The sequence below is a fragment of the Giraffa tippelskirchi genome, chromosome 6, assembly GCF_054371585.1.
Source record: "Giraffa tippelskirchi isolate mGirTip1 chromosome 6, T2T-mGirTip1v1.2.pri, whole genome shotgun sequence".
Classification (NCBI taxonomy): Eukaryota; Metazoa; Chordata; class Mammalia; order Artiodactyla; family Giraffidae; genus Giraffa; species Giraffa tippelskirchi.
The window spans coordinates 80,892,476-80,910,849 of NC_137280.1; the positions used below are offsets into that span (position 1 = coordinate 80,892,476).

The following is an 18,374-nucleotide window of genomic DNA, read 5'->3' on the forward strand; positions in this document are numbered from 1 at the left end:
TGATGAGTGTATCCTGAGTATCTGCTGTGTGCTACTGCATCCTGAGTGGTGGAGACATGCAGGGAAAATGCACAGAGAACTCAGGAAGTAATGGACTCTGATGCTTGCTGGGAAGCAGATGAGATCTGGAGGCTGGGCCTCCAGAAGAGTCCAGTTTGGTCAGGAAGTGAATGAATGAAGTGGATGGTAGTGAGGGCACTGTTCCAGGTAAGATTCTGAGAGTGTGTGAGGGTGGAGTCAGTGGGAAAGGAAGACTTGGTTGGCCCTGAACCCGGGGTTAACCACACCAGTGTTTCTGGAAGGTCATGCTGGCTATGCTGTGGGGAGGGGAGGTTCCTCACCTTTCTTGTGCCGCGGACTCCTCTGACTTCTGGTGAGGCCCACGGGTACCTGTTCAAACAATGTTTGTAAATGTAAAAAATAAAATACATGTGTGTGATAAGTCATTTCGATTGCGTCCGACTCTTTGCAACCCTATGGACTGTAGCTCGCCAGGCTGCTCTATTCATGGAGATTCTCCAGGCAAGAATACTGGAGTGGGTTGCCATGCCCTCCTCCAAGGGATCTTCCCGACCCAGGGATCCAACCCATGTCTCTATGTCTCCTTTATTAGCAGGTGGGTTCTTTACTACTAGCGCCACCTGGGAAGCCCAAAAAAGAAAGTAAAAAATGATAAAATATAAAGGAAGCCAGCTGTGTCAGGTGTAGTTCCCAAAACAGAACACAGAGAGCGCCTTTGTGGTACAGCAATATCTGTTCTTAATTAGCACATTAAAATGACTCCCCTTTCCGAGCTGTGATGAGTATAGATAGTATCTCACAACTACCGGCAGCACCTATGGAGTAATTTCTACCAGCGACAGCCCCAGGATCGCCCCTGCTACTGGGGCTTGTGTCCCCGGTCCACCCTGGCAGAAAAGGCTGGGTTGCAGTTAGCGGCTCCAGCAGTTAGCGTGGGCAGTGTCCACATCCCAGTGCAGGCTCTAGGTGGAGAATCCCTGGGGCAGTCGGAGGGACTGCTGAGGAGAGAGGGGCAGTGTCCTGGCAGTGAGTGGTTGGCCGTAAGGGGTCAGGAGGAGCAGAGAGAAAGGAAGGGATTGATTCAGAGCTGATGGGAATGCCTGGGGATCAAGTGTGGCAAAGGGGAAGGAGTGGAGTTTGTGCCAGGGTTCTACACTGGGGCTGAGCTGGTGGTGATGCCATTTACAAAGCCAGGGCTGGTCTGTGAGCTTGTGGTTTCTGCTGACATATCCCTGGTTGTCTTTCAGGTCAACGAAATTTATCACGATGAGTCCTTGGGGGCCCACATCAATGTCGTCCTGGTGCGGATAATCCTGCTGAGCTACGGGAAGGTGAGTGGGCACTGCAGACTGGTGCCATCCAGACTCACCAAGGCCCCCACCTCTGTGGGATGAATGGAACCCTCCAGTGAGGCAAAGGCCCCCTTTAAAAGCCTTTCTGTTGGCCAAAACCACCTTGCCTCTCCCCAGCTGCCCTTTGTTTCCTATAAGAAACAAGGAACTTGTGAGCCGCCCTTACTCTCCTTTCAACTTCACTATCTCTTTAAAAATTTAGGCTCAGGTTTGGTGAGACCAACACATCAGGAGGTGACTGCCATGGAAAAGCTGATTTTTATGCACAGTTTCTGGCCCTGCAGGGCCGCACAGGGAAGCACCAGGGCTGGTCGAGAGGCCTGGGGAGGAGAGGGCATCTGTGGGTGAGCACTTTATTATGGTTTCCTCAGGAAGGACCAGGTTAATCAAGGGTAAGCAGGCTTAGGATTGGCCAGTGTGAATCATTTCAGTGGGCTCTGGGGACTCAGGGCTGCCTCTGAGTGTCTGGTACCTGGCCCTTGGGGATTTGCTCTGGGGATAGTGGGCTGGAATGTGAGCTCCCGATAAAGGAGATGGCTGGGGCTGTGGACTCTGCATTGGTTGGTTTGCATTTGAAGAGCATATGCTTCAGAGTGAGCTCTTTCCTGACTCTGGCAATTGGTTAACCCTGGGAGGGACAGTTCCTCCCAGGTCAGCAAGGCCCTGGATGTCAAAGCATCAGAAACACAAGGTTGAGACACCCCTCAGTTTGACTCCTGCCTGTGTCTTCAGCCTGGGTCCTTCTCTTCTCAGGCCACGTAGCTGCTGTTCTAACTGAGCAGTCTTGCCCTTCTTACACCCCTTTGCTGTCAGACTTGAAGCCTTTTTCCTATCAGCATGCACAGGTCTGTGCAAGCCGGGTTAGAAAGCCCCCAGACAGAAAGATAACGGGGTGGCCTGAAAGGAGAGCTGGTGAGGAAGGAAGGAGTCTCATGGTGCCAGGCCATTGTGGACTGAGCAAGGCCTGTGCTAAGCAGCTTGGGAGCACTTTAAATGAAATTAACTCAATCCAAGGACAGAGGAGGACGTGGAGCTATGATGATCCCATTTCACAAGTAAGGACTTGTGAAACTTAAACTGAGGTTTAAGGCAGTTTAGTGGCATGAGCAGCCAGTGGCGTGGCTCCTTAGGGGTCCAGCTTCTCACCCTGGCAGCCAAATTCTGGAATCCGTGGTGTGACCTCACTCAGTATGAATAAAGTCAAGTCATATTAAGGTGAAGCCGAGGCACATCAGGCATAGTAATTATGTGGAGGGTTAAGTCCTCTACTCAGAGGCAGAGTCTTAGTCTCACAAAATGAAATTGAACTGCACACAGCACACAAGGCCTACAGTGCAGAAACAACAACAAAGGACTCTGTGGCTGGACAAACGCCAGCAGTGCTGGGCCGTGAGCCCACTTTTCCTACCTGGGGAAGTGCGTCACTCTAAGGTGATACCAGTGATCACTGCACAGGATAGTAGTCATGGTCCCTCAGTGTCCCAAGGACAACGTAAAATGTACCAAAGCAGACTGTCAGAACAAGGGGGAAATCTGCAAAAACCCTAACTGCAGGAGTCTTTCATACCCTTTCCAAGACCTTTAACAGATTACATTCTTAAAGCCATAGGAGTTTCAAATAATACAATGCCCTTGCTTAGTCACTCGGTCGTGTCCGACTCTGCAACCCCATGGACTGTAGCCCACTAGGCTCCTCTGTCCATGGAATTTTCCCTAGCAAGAATACTGGAGTGGGTTGCCATTTCCTACTCCAGGGGATCTTCCCAACGCAGGAACTGAACCCATGTCTCCTGCATTGCAGGCAAATTCTTTACCGTGGAGCTGCCTGGGAAGCACAAATAATATAATGGGTAAAGTTAAATTAGTTATATCATCTTGTCCCCTGGCTATACCTATGGAAAGATATGCCTTCTTTTTGAGGAATCTCAGAACACTTAACAATTACAAATGTACTTTAGGTTGTAAAGAAAATTTTAGTGAATTTCATACTGCAAAAATTGTTTGGACTATACTCAGTGCTCTAAAACTAGATGGAGAAGAGGGATATATAAAAAGAATAAATCCAGTCTCTCTGAAATTTAAAAAAAAAAAAAAATCTCCTGGGAAGAATGCTGTTAGAGCCTCAATTGCAGACTATTGGGAAAACCAATCAAAATGAGAGTACTACAGATCAAAACCTGTGGAGTGTGGCCAAAGCTGTATTCAGAGGCAGGTGCCTTCCAAGATCACACTGAGCGAATGAAACCAAGTTAACTCTATATTCAACTCAGTAAGTTAGAACAGATATTAACAACTACCCAAACCCAAAAACCCAAGGAAAGTAAAAATAAGGAAATAGTTCAGGAAAAGGCAAAAATCAATAAAGTAGAAAATAGAAAGTAACAATAGGATCAATCGAGAAGCACGCCTTGGGAAAAGCAAACCTTTGGCATATTTAGTCTAGAAAAAAGAGAGGAAGCATAAACTAAAAGATCAGAAAGCATGCATATAATGCAACCCACAATGGGATGCTTTTCCTGGCTGAAGGGAAAGCTTTGGGAGCAGTTGCTGCCCTGTACTCAGCTGTTGGGAGATCTCTACCTGGGCCTTTTCCCCACCCCTCCACTCTGACACCCAGTGGTGGTCTGTGAAGGAGGGGCGTGCACACCTTCCTCTTCAGGTAAGCAGGCAGTTTGTGGCAGGGTGGCACATTCTAGGCATGCAGGCACAGCATACAGCCGGGTAAGGCTAGGGTGACCCACGCCCAGAGATATAGTTCCAGCCTCCGTTTACTGACACAGGACTTTGGAATGTCCTATGGGACTTGTGCATCTCCATTAGAGGAGCCATCAACATGTTCCCTGTTCCTCCCCCTCCCCCGCCTCAGGCTGGGTCCCCATTTCCAGGCCTGAGACCCCTCATTAGCATCTTTCAGTGTCTGAGGAATTTTGAGGCTGGTAGCATGAGGGATGGGCATGATTATATCCAACCCTCTCCCCACTTTTTACCTCTGCAGAGGGCAGGGGATAGGAAGAGAAGAGATACCAGGTGGTCAGGGCGCTAAAAAGAAAAACTGGAGGATTGTGTGTGGTTAACCGCTTACCAGTGCTGGCAAAGGTCTAGTTCTTATTTGGCCTACGAACTGTCTGTCTCCTTCCCAATGCTGATTACGCAATGGAACAAAGCCTTGGTTATTTTAACTACTTTCTGACAGACTTTGTGCTGAATTATCCCCACCCAAAGATGTTTCTAGCCCCTGTCGGCCCCCGGCCCAGCCTAGCCCCTCTTGGCCGCCGCCCCCGGCCCCCGGCCCCCAGCCCCCGGCCCCCGGCCCTGCCTAGGCCCTGTCGGTCGCCGCCGGGGGCCGAAGAAAGGCAATGCCAAAGAATGCTCAAACTACCACACAATTGCACTCATCTCACATGCTAGTAAAGTAATGTTCAAAATTCTCCAAGCCAGGCTTCAGCAATACGTGAACCGTGAACTTCCAGATGTTCAAGCTGGTTTTAGAAAAGGCAGAGGAACCAGAGATCAAATTGCCAATATCCGCTGGATCATCGAAAAAGCAAGAGAGTTCCAGAAAAACATCTATTTCTGCTTTATTGACTATGCCAAAGCCTTTGACTGTGTGGATCACAATAAACTGTGGAAAATTCTGAAAGAGATGGGAATACCAGACCATCTGACCTGTCTCTTGAGAAACCTGTATGCAGGTCAGGAAGCAACAGTTTGGACTGGACATGAAACAACAGACTGGTTCCAAATAGGAAAAGGAGTCCGTCAAGGCTGTATATTGTCACCCTGCTTATTTAACTTATATACAGAGTACATTATGAGAAATGCTGGGCTAGAAGAAACACAAGCTGGAATCAAGATTGCTGGGAGAAATATCAATAACCTCAGATATGCGGATGACACCACCCTTATGGCAGAAAGTGAAGAAGAACTAAAGAGCCTCTTGATGAAGGTGAAAGAGGAGAGTGAAAAAGTTGGTTTGAAGCTCAACATTCAGAAAACTAAGATCATGGCATCTCGTCCCATCACTTCATGGGAAATAGATGGGGAAACAGTGGAAACAGTGTCAGACGTTATTTTTTTGGGCTCCAGAATCACTGCTGATGGTGACTGCAGCCATGAAATTAAAAGACGCTTGCTCCTTGGCAGGAAGGTTATGGCCAACCTAGATAGCATATTTAAAAGCAGAGACATTACTTTGCCAACAAAAGTCCGTCTAGTCAAGGCTATGGTTTTTTCCAGTGATCATGTATGGTTGTGAGAGTTGGACTGTGAAGAAAGCTGAGCACCGAAGAATTGATGCTTTTGAACTGTGGTGTTGGAGAAGACTCTTGAGAGTCCCTTAGACTGCAAGGAGATCCAATCAATCCATCCTAAAAGAGATCAATCCTGGGTGTTCATTGGAAGGTCTGATGTTGAAGCTGAAACTCCAATACTTTGGCCTCCTCATGCGAAGTGTTGACTCATTGGAAAAGACCCTAATGCTGGGTATGATTGGGGGCGGGAGGAGAAGGGGACGACAGAGGATGAGATGGTTGGATGGCATCACCGACTCGATGGACATGGGTTTGGGTGGACTCTGGGAGTTGGTGATGGACAGAGAGGCCTGGCGTGCTGCAATTCATGGGGTCACAAAGACTCGGACACGACTGAGCGACTGAACTGAACTGAAAGATGTTTCTTCTGTTTTTCTTTTTTTTTTTTTTAATAAATTTATTTATTTTAGTTGGGGGCTAATTACTTTACAATATTGTAATAGTCTTTGCCATACATTGACATGAATCAGCCATGAGTTTACATGTGTTCCCCTTCCTGGACCCCCCACCCACTTCCCTCCCCATCCCATCCCTCTGGGTCATCCCATTGCCCCGGCCCTGAGCCTTTGTCTCATGCATCGAACATGGAATGGTGTTCTGTTTCACATATGATAATATACATGTTTCAATGCTATTCTCCCAGAACATCCCACCCTCACCTTCTCCCTCAGAGTCCATAAAATTGTTCTATGCATCTGTGTCTCTTATTCTGTCTCGCATATAGGGTTATCGTTTCCTTAAGTATCTCACACAGGTAGAAACCTGGTACAAACTAGTAGAAAACCTGAAGGTAAGATTTTGAGAAACTTTGGGTCAGGGACCCAGAAGATCTTGGGAAATTCAGGATTTCTTGGGGAAATGCTGCTGCTGCTAAGTCGCTTCAGTCGTGTCCGACTCTGTGCAACCCCATAGATGGCAGCCCACCAGGCTCCGCCATCCCTGGGATTCTCCAGGCAAGAATACTGGAGTGGGTTGCCATTGCCTTCTCCAGTGCATGAAAGGGAAAAGTGAAAGTGAAGTCGCTCAGTCGTGTCCGACTCTTAGCGACCCCATGGACGGCAGCCTACCAGGCTCCTCCGTCCATGGGATTTTCCAGGCAAGAGTACTGGAGTGGGGTGCCAATGGGAAACCCCATAATCATGTGGGAACTCAAGTGCTTCACTGTTTTCAACGTTATCTTAAAATTACCTCTAAATAGAGAATCAGATAATCTGTTTTTGCCAGTATATTCTTATTCATTTGCAAGAAATTATTAAGCAAAGATAATGCAATATCATATAAACAATTTCAGAATATATATATGTTCTAAAATCCACCCAATTTCTCTTTCAAGCCAGTATGATTCCTACATGCAAAGTTGCCAAAGGTAGCATGTCTAAGACAAAGTACAGACCTGTTTCACTTCTAAAAATAGATGTAAAAATCCTGAAGTTTTAAGCCTTTCATTCAACAATGCATAAAGAGAAATTCCCATCACAATAAAGTAGGGTTTATTATAGGAAGGTGATGATTGTTTAATATCAGAAAGTCTGTTCATATAATTTATCACATCCATTTGCCTCATGACAAAGCTCATCATCTAACAAGCACTTTTTGAGGGTTTTTGTGCATCTAGTGCTGTCGTGTTTCACTGTCATGGTCCCTGACCTCAGGGGCTGCTCTCGAGTGGAGGTGCAGACAAGGAAACAGTTATAATCGAGGGCTCAGAGACTTGGCAGGGGACAGGTGGGGCAGGCAATCCTTACTTAGAGGTCAAGGCAAGTGACTGGAGGCAGTGACTTTTCAGCCACAGGGAGGGAGTAAAAAGGGAGAGAAACAAGAACAGGGATGTTTCAGGTTAAAGGCAGGAGGAGAGCAGGCTGAGAGCAGGAAGAGAGCAGGCTGTGGGAGGAACAGGGGGCAGCTGAACCTAACTGAAGGGGACAGTGCAAGATGGGAAAACAGCAGAAGCTGATGCTGAGGAAGCTAGCAGGAAGGAGCGGATCCTGAGGGCTCTGTACCTCCTGCCAAGGGGGTTGGTTTTCTCACTAGGGCAGTTTCTAGCAGGAGAGTAACAGGATCCAATTTGCATTTCTAAGAAGATCCCCGGGCTCCAGTGTGCAGAATGGCCGTGGGAGTGGTGGCTTAGGAGAAAGTGGGCAGCATCAAAGGGAGGACAGTCGTGGGTTCTCCTGGGACCGTAGCCACAGGGTGGACGGGGAAGGAAGAGAATTTTTGGAGGCCAGAGCAGGAGGGGTTGGGCGCTATGTGGATGAAGGTGAAAGGACACGGAGCTTGTGCCTTGGGCAGCCTGGTAGGTGATGAGGCCGACCCCTGAGGTGGAGAGCATGGGAGGGGACGTGGCACATGGGGGAGAAAGGCAGCGAGCTCAGAGGAGATGTGTTGGGTTTGGGCGCCTCGTGCCGTTCCAGTAGAGATAGCTGGCGAGACCCTGGCACATAGGCCTGAAGCCTGGAGGGCAGAGGTGTGCATCCTTTGCAGAGGTGGGTGGGGTGCACAGGGGAGCACTCCTGGCAGAGCCCAGGAGCCCCTGCTGAAGGCTCCAGCAGGGCAAGGAGTGTGATCAGCTCCTTGGGAGCTGAGAGGCTGAGAACTGGTAACAGATGGTAACATGACAACCCAAATTTTATTTAAAGGTAGAAAAAGAAACACATTGTCCCTAAAACTGTTCTGCATTGCTAATTTTTAGGATGTTCTTAGATGTTTACATAGGAGAATAGAGGGGTTCCATGGTCAAATGAGTCTGGGAAATGCCTATAAGACAAAGTAAAACAGGTATTTCTGATAACAAAATTTCTCAGAAACTTTACTATGAAAATGTGCAGGGTGAACCTCCATACACATGGTTTCTCAAAACTGTTTCTCAACAGAAGCCTTTTCCTCATGGAATCAATGTTCTACAGAATTTGCTTTGGGAAATGCTGCCCTTATGAGACAGTTACAGTAAAATGGGCAACAAGAATGAGACATATAACTTTGTTACGGAGATTTTGGAAATTCTACACAATATCATATGACACGAAACCAGTATCCAAGGAGAGTAGATACTATTACAATTGTTTGCTGATACTTATGTGCCTGGAAAACCCAAAAAAATCCATTGGAAAACTTTTAGGGTTAAGAAAGGAGTTTAGTGACATGGCCAAAGCCCAATAATTTCTGTGTAAACTCACAATGCCCTGCTGGTTTGGGTGAATGCAGCAGTACACTCTTCCATTTTCGAGTGTAAATGTGTACACATTTCTAGAAGGAAATGTGACAGTTGGTCACTTCCCTTTAAAAGGTTCTTCATGTTTGCCCTCAGTCATTCATTCGTTCCTATGATTCTATTCCAAAGCAGTTAACAGACCTGTGCATGAAGTTTTAGGCCTAAGCCAAAGGTCATGGCCTTATTGCTAAGTGTAAACAACTGGAAACAATCTAAATTGTCTGCCAATAAGGGTCTAATTACATAAATTACAACATATCTCCGTGGTGGGTTATTACTGCTACTGCTAAATCACCTCAGTTGTGTCCGACTCTGTGCGACCCCATAGATGGCAGCCCAGCAGGCTCCAACCTCCCTGGGATTCTCCAGGCAAGAACACTGGAGTGGGTTGCCATTTCCTTCTCCAATGCATGAAAGTGAAAAGTGAAAGTGAAGTCGCTCAGTCGTATCCAACTCTTAGCGACTCCATGGACTGCAGCCTACCAGGCTCCTCCATCCATGGGATTTTCCAGGCAAGAGTACTAGAGTGGGGTGCCATTGCCTTCTCCGGGTGGGTTATTAGACTGGCAATAAATCCCATTTTCAAAGCATGTGTAAGGGCTTTGGGAAATGGTTACAGCATAAAGTCAAGTTGGTTTGCTTTTGGGGAAAGAAGGATATAAGCTTCCAGTATTATGATCTCGATTTTGTGTACAAATATATACACAGAAGGGACTGAAGGAATACATAAAATGTGAACAGTACTTATCTCTGGGTAGTAGGTCATGGATTTTTATTTTCTTCTTTCTACCTTGCTGAATTTGCTTAATGTATCATGATAAGGATGTTTCTTTTATACTTGAGGGTTTCTTTTATATACTTATAGCACATTTTTAATTATGGAAAATTTGTTTATTTTTTTAAAAGCAATAATTTAAAAATGATAGAGTCCAAGTATTTCTGTTTAACTGAACCTGGGAAGGGTCTCTAGTGGCATTCCACAAACGTCGTGTTCAACGTTTTATTTCTGATTTGAAGGAAGATGCAGAAAGGACTTCACGCTTTACGTGGCACCTCTTCTCTGTGATGGCTTGGAGGTAGTGGAGAGGCATCTGTGTTCTTCTGCCCTGTGGGTATTCTTACCTTTCCTGTGCCTGGGCCTGGGACCTCTGTCCCCTGAGTGTCTATGGAAACTTTGGGCAAGCCATCTCGGCTAAAGGGAGGGGTGCAGGCTGCCACCTGTGCGTGGCCTTGCCTGCAGGTGAGGTCGGATCACTGAGGTGTTGCAGGCCCCTCCCTCATGGCCACGGCCAGTCTGGCCACTGCTCCTTATGTTCCACCTTGTCGGGAGGGGTTCTGCTTTGCCATGTTGATACCCTTGGAGTCCCCCACAGGCAGAGTGAGGGTAAGGGGAGTGGGCATGGGGCCCCTTGTGATGCTACAGCCTCCTCTTTCTGGGGATGGTGTAGGGAGGGCAGGCCACAGGGCTGACTGGAGCCCCTGGCCAATGAGATAGGTGGCCGCAGCCCACCTGGGCAGTGGGACAGCTCCAGCGAGACCAGGACCAGTGAGAAGTGAGAGGGCACAGGGGGACTGAGGTCCCCGCTCACCTCCCTGACTTCCTGCTGGGAAGCTTAGGCATCCATGGCGGTGAGGTGACAGGAAGGGAGAAAGTGGGGAATGTGTGCTTTCGGCAGAGTGCAGACTGCACCCGCTGTACCTTAGCAGGGCACAGCTGAGCAGACTTAGGCCTCTGCCAAGGAGTTCAGAGGTGTCAGGAGAAAGGACATGCCAGGATGTAGAGTTAGATCCCCGTATCCACCCCCAGCCCCCGAAGCCTGGCCAGAAAGGCCAACAGGCTGTGCCCCTCTGCCCGGGGCCCCAGGGATGGAGCGGGGCCCAGCCGTCTCCTGCAGCCAAGCCTCCCCACTGCCCTGCCTGCTGTCCCCCACCTCCACACCCCTCCTGTTCTCAGGAAGCCACGGGAGAGGCTGCCGCCCCTCAGAGCCTGTGTGTCCTGCAGGGTTCCAGAAAGTTACAGGGCCAGACTCGGGCCTCCTCAGCAAGTTGCAGGATTGTAAGAGGCAAGTGGGGTCTATGGTGGGACTCTCACTTTCCCCGGGGAGGACACGCTGCAGAAACACAGGCGGGAGGGATAGGAGAGTCAGGAGGACATGGCTGGCCGACCACGTCCAAGAAGGCTGGTGCTGGACGGACATTAGATGCAGAGGGGCTGGGGCCCCAGAGGCTGGCCCTTCATCTCTGGAGTGGGCGTACCTAGCGCGCAGGAGCCCAGGGACAGTATGGTATGCTTGGCTGTGGGCTCAGGGACAACACCCTTGGGAAAGGAAGGGTCACTCCATGGACCTGAAGCAATCCAAAAGTAAGTCTGACAGTGACAGTCCCTGGAGAGTAGGTGCCGGGTCCAAGGGTGCCAGGCCAGACAAACAGAACGCCTCAGAGCCGGTGGTCACACCACTGACCAATATTTCTGTAAGTACATTTAAAAAGAATAACTGGAAAGGGGAAATGTGACAAAACCAAGATTACCCATGAATACCAGCCCCAACTTTTTATTATTAAATTCCATAGACATAAAGTCACTCCATCAAACTGCTATGAACGTTTCCCATGTCTGTACCTATCTCATTGTGGGTGATAACAATTTGTGTCCACTGGTCACAGACTCCACTTGGCACAGTGCCGGGGGTAAGGCCCTGTTTTCAGGGCTCTCAGGGACCTCAGGAAGTGGGAGGACCCATCTCTTGGGCAGATGGATCCTGGGATGTGCTTGCCCCCAGGACTGGGGTACCAGCTCCCCATCAGTTCACCAGTAAACAAGGTCATTTCAGAGTGGTGAGCACCACGAAGGAGATAGAACACTGGGTGCCCTGGGTGGGGTGATCCAGAGGGGACTGCCTGGCTGGCATTCATGAGGAGGGAATGAGCTCTGCTTGTTGCAGGAAAAGCCAGGAAGGGTTTCTGGACGAGAGTCACTAATAGAATTTGGCTCCCAAGGAGAATGGATTCCAATGAGCTGCTCTTAAAGGAGCCACGTGCTTCCTGACAGTGAGTGAGGCCCTGTCCCTGCAAGGCTTGAAGCACAGACAGGCCAAGGGGACTGCACGCTGACCCCTGCCAGTAGAGGGCCCTGAGCTGTGTCTTCCAAGGTCTGCAGAGTCAGGGTAAGGGGGTGGGTCTGGGAGCTATGAGACCGAGACCCAGACTTGGGGCAGAAAGTGGCCTAGGTATTCATATTCTGCTATTCATTCCAAACTGTGATGGAAGTAGACCAGCTTCCCTGCCCTCTGCTCCCCTTGCGCCTGTCCCCAGGCCCCACCGAGGCCCCGCTGGGGATGAAATTGGCAGTACTTGTGCAAGGGACATGTTGTTTGTCTTCCAGCTTATGAGGAGCCTCTGAGTTAGCTCAAGTTTTTCCTAAAACAACATTTTTCTCCATTTCTTAAAAAAAAAAAAAACACAGCGAAGAAAAGAGATTATCTTATTTTACACAATATGCCATCAGCCAGGGAGCAGAACATCAGCAACGCTTGAGGGTTGCATAGCAACTGGCTTTTCAATTGATTTTTTGAGAAGGAACCAAAGCTACTGAACTGTTCTCATTTTAAATATTTCCTAAGATGATGAAAATCAAAGCAAATGGAAATCAGAGACCTGGGGACAATCAAAGAACATAAGGTATCTTGTTGTGAAAGACCAGGTCAAGACAAAGTATGGAATGCTCCTAGGAATTTTTCAGCACTGGAGCAGAAGGGTCTGAGAAATTCTGACTCTGAGTGTGTCAGGGGAAGGCAAGAGAAGAAAATGCTGGGACAAGGCTCAGCATTCGAGGGGCCGGTGCCACTGCCCTCTTCCTGCGTATCCCAGGCCATTGCCTACTCGATATGGACCTCTGATTCCCTGCCGGTGTGGGGGGCTGTGCAGGGGATTCAGAACATCCCAGGGACAGCCCCCTGGATTCCTCAGAGTCTGGGTCCCAACCCCCAAACACTTGGCGCCAGGCCTGGTGCCCAGCCCCTGGTCATCGTGGCCCACCTCCTGAGCCAGAGTCTCCAGGGTCCAGAGAAGAACAGGGAGCAGTGGGGGCAGAGGTGCTCCACAGGCTTAAGCTGGGAAGGTTCACTTGAAGAATCTTGAGCTGGCGGCTTGGCTTTCTCTGGGAATAGATTCCCAGCCTCCGGGAGGACGTCTGGAATGTGCCTTGATGATACGGGAGTCCTGAGCAGAGAAATATGGATCACGCCTTCTAGCCCTCATTGGTGTTGGGATTGTGGATGCCTGTGGTGAGGTTTGAGCTCCAGGTACTCCCTGGCACCCCAGAGCAGCCTGGAGAAGACCCCCAGCCTCAGGGGAGCCCATGCTGCCCCCCAGCCAGGGGGGCTTGGTGTTAATTTTGGCCCCTGTTGATCCTTGTGAGTCATTTACCATCACTGAGCCTTAGGGTCCCCTGTAAGGTGAGGGCACACGAGCAATGGCAACAGGAGCAAGGGTTCCTGCAAGTTTCAGCCTGCAGTGCCCCCTTTGGGTCGGGTCCTGTCTGCAGCCCCTTGTGTGACTTCACTCACCTCACCCTACCCTCACAGCAGCTCTCTGGGGCAGTTACCTCACCCCCTGACCCTACTCCCGCGGACAGGACAGGTGAGTGGCCTGCCGAAGTCACACAACGAGGAGCCAGCGGCTTTGCTCAGGGAGGCCGGGTTGCGCTGTTATTCCACAGGGGTCCTTGGGCATGCTCCCCTTGGGGGTTTCCCATGGCAGGGTTCCCCTCAGAGGGGGAGTTTGCAGCCCCCCACTTTGGGGATGCTCATGGCATCTAGCAGGAAGAAGTCAGGATGCTCCTCAACATCGTTCAGTGAACGGATCAGCCCCCACCGCAGAGAATTACCTGCCTTGCATTTTAGCAGTGCCGAGGTTGAGAAGGGAGCTCTGCTTTCTTGAACCCAGCAGATGTGGACTCCACTCCGTGCACGTGGTCCTGTGTTGTGATTCTTTGGGAGGGCGAGTTTGCGGGGGCGGAGGGGCGGACCCTCTGGGGTCAGAGCATTTGAGAAGGTTTCGATTGGCTTCCGCTGGATGAGAATATTGAGGATGCTGATCGCCGTGGCCGGAAGCACCTGAGCTCCCAGCTGTACGCTGAGGTTGGGGATGGGGCGCCCGGGACAGTGAAGTAGGGAACGTGTCCAGGGGCACAGGGCCGATGACAGCGGAGCAGGCTTCCAACCCTGAGCTGCCCGAGGGAGACCCCCCAATTACTGGCAGGTGCCTTGGTGTGTGGGATCGGTGATCTGAGGGGTTCCCTGATGTACCCTTGAACCCGCGGAGCCTCCGCGCTGCTGGGCCCACTTTTCTCCTGTCTCCTTGACTAAAGGAGGTAAGAGCATAAATAATTCAGTTCATTCTAGAGCAAACAATGGAGATGTCAGAGAGCAGAGATTGGGACAGAACTTTCTGCACAAGTCTTAATTGATTTGTTTAATGTGGGACCCCAGAGTCTGGCTGGGGCCTCCGTGGTACCCTTTGAGCCGGTGGCCGGCGTCTCAAGAGCTGCAGCCTTTTGATCCAGGCGCACAAGGCTCCCGCTGCTGTGCCTGCGGCAGCAGCGCCACCTGGTGGCCATCTCGGCTCTCGCCCTTCCTTTCCTGTCCTGCCTGCGTAGGGGAGATATGGCCCCACAAACAGAACACCTTCAGAGGTGGCCTGGCTTCCAAGCTCCCCTCTGAGGCATTTTATTTGTATGTATTACATCCCTAGAAAAAGAATCCAAAGATTTTTTTCCTCCTGTATGCTTTCGTCTTACTTCTTCATGGTCTTTGATGCCGGCTGAGGTTGTCAGGACAGTGAAACCGAGCTGACGGGGTGGGTGCAGGTTATTCTGCCATTTTTCTAGATCCTTGAGGTGCGCATAAAATCTGAGGCTGACCACTCCACACTCATTCAGCCTGCCTATGAAGTTCACAACTTTCCCAGCTCTGTTATCATCGATGATGTCGAATTTGCCCAAGTAACCATACTTCATTACCATGGTTAGAAGCCTGTCGATGACTTTGGAGCATGGCCTAATGAACACCTGGTGTTTGCCTATCTTTTCAGCACTGTTGATATTCTTGAGAGCATCAGCCAGGACATTCACACACACTATTATGGCGGTGTGGAAAGGTGGCAGCATCTCCATCACTTCTGAAAGAACAATAGACATGTCTCTTGTCCTTGCTTGGATAGGAGTACAGTTCACGTACTGTGTGATACGTGGCAAAGGCATGGGATGGAGGACTGTGAGTGTGATTCAGGTGGCACAGCAGTGTGGGGAGATCCCACTAGAGCCCGAGTGACTCTTGTGGGTGCCCAGACCTCCCTCCTGGGCCCTCTGCCTAGACAACGCTGTCTGTGAAGAGCCCTTCAAAGCAGGCAGAACCTATGGGAAGGCTGGCAGCTCTCAGGAAGGGGGAGAAGTAGGCCAAGGAAGGGTTGAGTCTGGGGTGCAGTCTTCTGCCTAGAAGCTCATGGGTGGTTGTTTAGGGGTGGGGATTGCCTTTGAGCAAGCCTATTTCACCTGGTGTTTTGATTCTTTTGAGCCTCTGATCCACTGACCTTACTTGAATCCCCAGCTGGCTCTAAACTATTCCCCCCAGGAGCTGCACCTGAGAAGCAGGAGAGCTCCCCAAAGGAAAACTGCTGAACTTTTACCAAGGAGGAAACCGGGGCCCAAAAAGATGATCTCTGGCCTGTGTCCCAGGGCACTGCAGACTCTCCCTTTGCGTGCGAGTGTGTGGTCCTCTCCTATGCCTCCTCCACAAGCTCCATGGCCAGAAACCACCCTTCCTCACCTGCCAGCTGACTTGCTTGTCTCCTGCCACCTCACGGTCCTGACTCTGTCCTCCGTCCTCACTGACTCAGCTCTTTCTAAAATGCACACGGGTCTGGCACCGGCCACACAGCACGAGGCACACTGCACCCTCCTGAGCTCTCCAGACCAGCACGGATGAGGATGCCAGCCCTTAATTCCCTGAGAATGGCCAGAGCCTTGAGAGAACTGGGACGTGGGCAAAGAAACGGGAAGTACAAGCAGCTCTGGACTGTGGATGTCAGAATGCTGACATCACCCTCCTCCAGGCCTCCAAGCCCCATCTGGGCTGCAAGTTCCCAGTGCCCAGCACACGGCCACTGCTTTTCTGTGATCTGCCTCATCAGGGCCACCTCGACCCGGTGGAACCCCTCCGAGCCCTTCTTTCTGCCCCTCCCCTTGGGGAGTCTCCTCAGAACCCAAAAGCAGGGAGAGAGTCCCAGAAAACTTCTGCTCTGGGTCCTGCAGCACAAACCCCCGTGGGCCTGGAGAAGAGAAGTGATGGGCTGTTTCTTGGAGTGGGGGAAGGGAAGACAAGGCAAGAACAAAATGCAAATCAATACTTCAATAAATTATCCTGCCACAGCAGTGAGATCACGGTGGCTGCTGAGAGGGGCTAGGAACCTGGGCTGAATCCAAGGGCCTGGTGTCTGGGAGGCAGGAGGCACTCACCAGCATGCCAGTGTTGGGTCCAGCCTGTATGGGCCTCTATTCCAGGGTTCCTTACCTGGTGACCTGAGGGATGTGCTTTCTTTGGTCCATAGAACTTCTTTGTGGGCTTCACAGGTGGCTCAGATGGTAAAGAATCTGCCTGCAGTGCAGGAGACCCAGGTTTGATCCCTGGGTCAGGAAGATCCCCTGGAGAAGGGAATGGCAATCCCCTCCAGTATTCTTGCCTGGAAAACTCCTTGGACAGAGGATCCTGGTGGGCTATAATCCATGGGGTCGCAAAGAGTTGGACATGACCAAGCAACTTACACACACACGCACTTCTTTGTAAAATGTAAAGACTGGCCTGAGAGGTCAGTCTGGTGACAGCTCTGGGCTCTGTTCTTGCATGCCATGCCCATGGAGCTGGTGCTGAGTATTGTTGCCCTGGCATCAGGGCATGGGCTCCTTGGTTTGCCAGTTCTCGCCACTCCTTATCACCCCAACTTCTTTATCATAACAGGGAAATATTCTTCTGTAACCTTCTAAACTGGCAAATAAAAGACAGATTTGCTTTTCTTTGAGCCAACCTGCCTCACTGACTCACATCACCAGCCTTGGCCTGTGGGCACTGGGTTTGCAACACCCATCCATCACTTCCAACGAGCCCACTCCCTAAGCAGTCAGGCCTCTCTCTGAGCCCCCAGACTGCTTGTTCTCACCTCTCTTCAGCCTTTGGCTCTGTCTCCAACTCCATGCCCTTATTCCTGTTCTCTGGCCCTGACACCATGTGTCTTTCTAGTTGGGACTCTTGACTTCTCTTCAAAAATGTGACTAGAGCTTCTCTCCCACTGGTTCTGGACACACTAGCTGAACCCTTCAGCCAGCCGGCCAGTGCACTCAACGGGGCTTCCCACGAATCTCCAAGGAGGAAGTCCACGGCTCGTGGTCTTTCAGCTGCAAGTGACAATAACACAACTCCAATTGACTTTCATGGGAGGAATTTCCTGACACACATATATGAGACACATCTCTGCTGCAAGCAGGCTCTAGGATGGCCCCTGTGAGCCCACATCTTGGTATTTACTCCCTGGTGTGGTCCTTTCCCTGCAGGTGTGGGCAGGACTGATATTGGTCTCTAAATGGACTATGGCTTGTGTCTTGGATATGTGCTCTTAGGTCACTCATGCTGGGGGAAGCAAGCTGCCCTGTGTGACTGCTCTGTGGTGAGGTCCATGTGAGATGGCAAAGAACCCTAGGTCCAGCAGCATGTGAGGCACTGGATCCTGCCAGTAACCACGTGAGTGAGAGTGGGAGTGCGTCCCACCCAGGGGAGCCTTCAGATGAGATTGCAACCCCAGTCTCAGCTGCCAGCAATCTCATGGGAGAACCTTGAGTAGAGGACCCCACTAGATTGCCTTTGGATTCCTAACCCAGAAACCATGAGATAATAAGTGTTTGGGGTTTTTCAGATCATATGTGTATGTGTTAGTCACTCAGTTGTGTCTAACTCTTTGTGGCCCCCATGGACTGTAGCCCACTTGTCTCCTCTGTCCATGGAATTCTCCAAGCAAGAATCCTGGAGTGGGTAGCCATTCCCTTCTCGAGGGGATATTCCCGACCCAGGGATGGAAACAGGGTTTCCTGCGTTGCAGGCTGATTCTTTACCATCTGAGCCACCAGGGAAACTCTTTTCAGATTTCCAAACTTTTCAGATCGTAAAGTTTGGAAATAACTCATTACATTATTGTTATTCATTGTTGTTCGCTAAGTCGCTAAGTCATATCCGACTCTTTGCGACCCCACGGGCTGCAGCAAGCCAGGCTTCCCTGTCCTTCGCTATCTCCTGGAGTTTGCTCAAACTCATGTCCATTGAGTCAGTGGTGCCATTCAACCATCTCATTCTCTGTCGTCCCCTTCTCCTCCTGCCCTCAATCTTTCCCAGCATCAGAGTCTTTTCGAATGAGTCGGCTCTTCACATCAGGTGGCCAAAG

General features: G+C 50.3%; 1 protein-coding gene and 1 pseudogene across 2 annotated transcripts in view; one reads left to right on the forward strand and one right to left on the reverse strand.

The window, feature by feature from the left end:
* The window catches only part of ADAMTS2 (ADAM metallopeptidase with thrombospondin type 1 motif 2), a 258,412-nt gene that overhangs the window by 177,525 nt on the left and 62,513 nt on the right, over nt 1-18,374 (forward strand). For both annotated transcript variants that reach the window (XR_014055962.1, XM_081497756.1), the window contains exon 5: nt 1,269-1,352. Coding sequence is in view for 1 of the 2 variants with exons in the window: in XM_081497756.1 (XP_081353882.1) it covers nt 1,269-1,352 (84 nt within the window). In the remaining variant the exon portion in view is untranslated. The remainder of the gene's footprint in view (nt 1-1,268; nt 1,353-18,374) is intronic.
* LOC145509318 (small ribosomal subunit protein uS8 pseudogene) lies at nt 14,639-15,063 on the reverse strand (annotated as a pseudogene).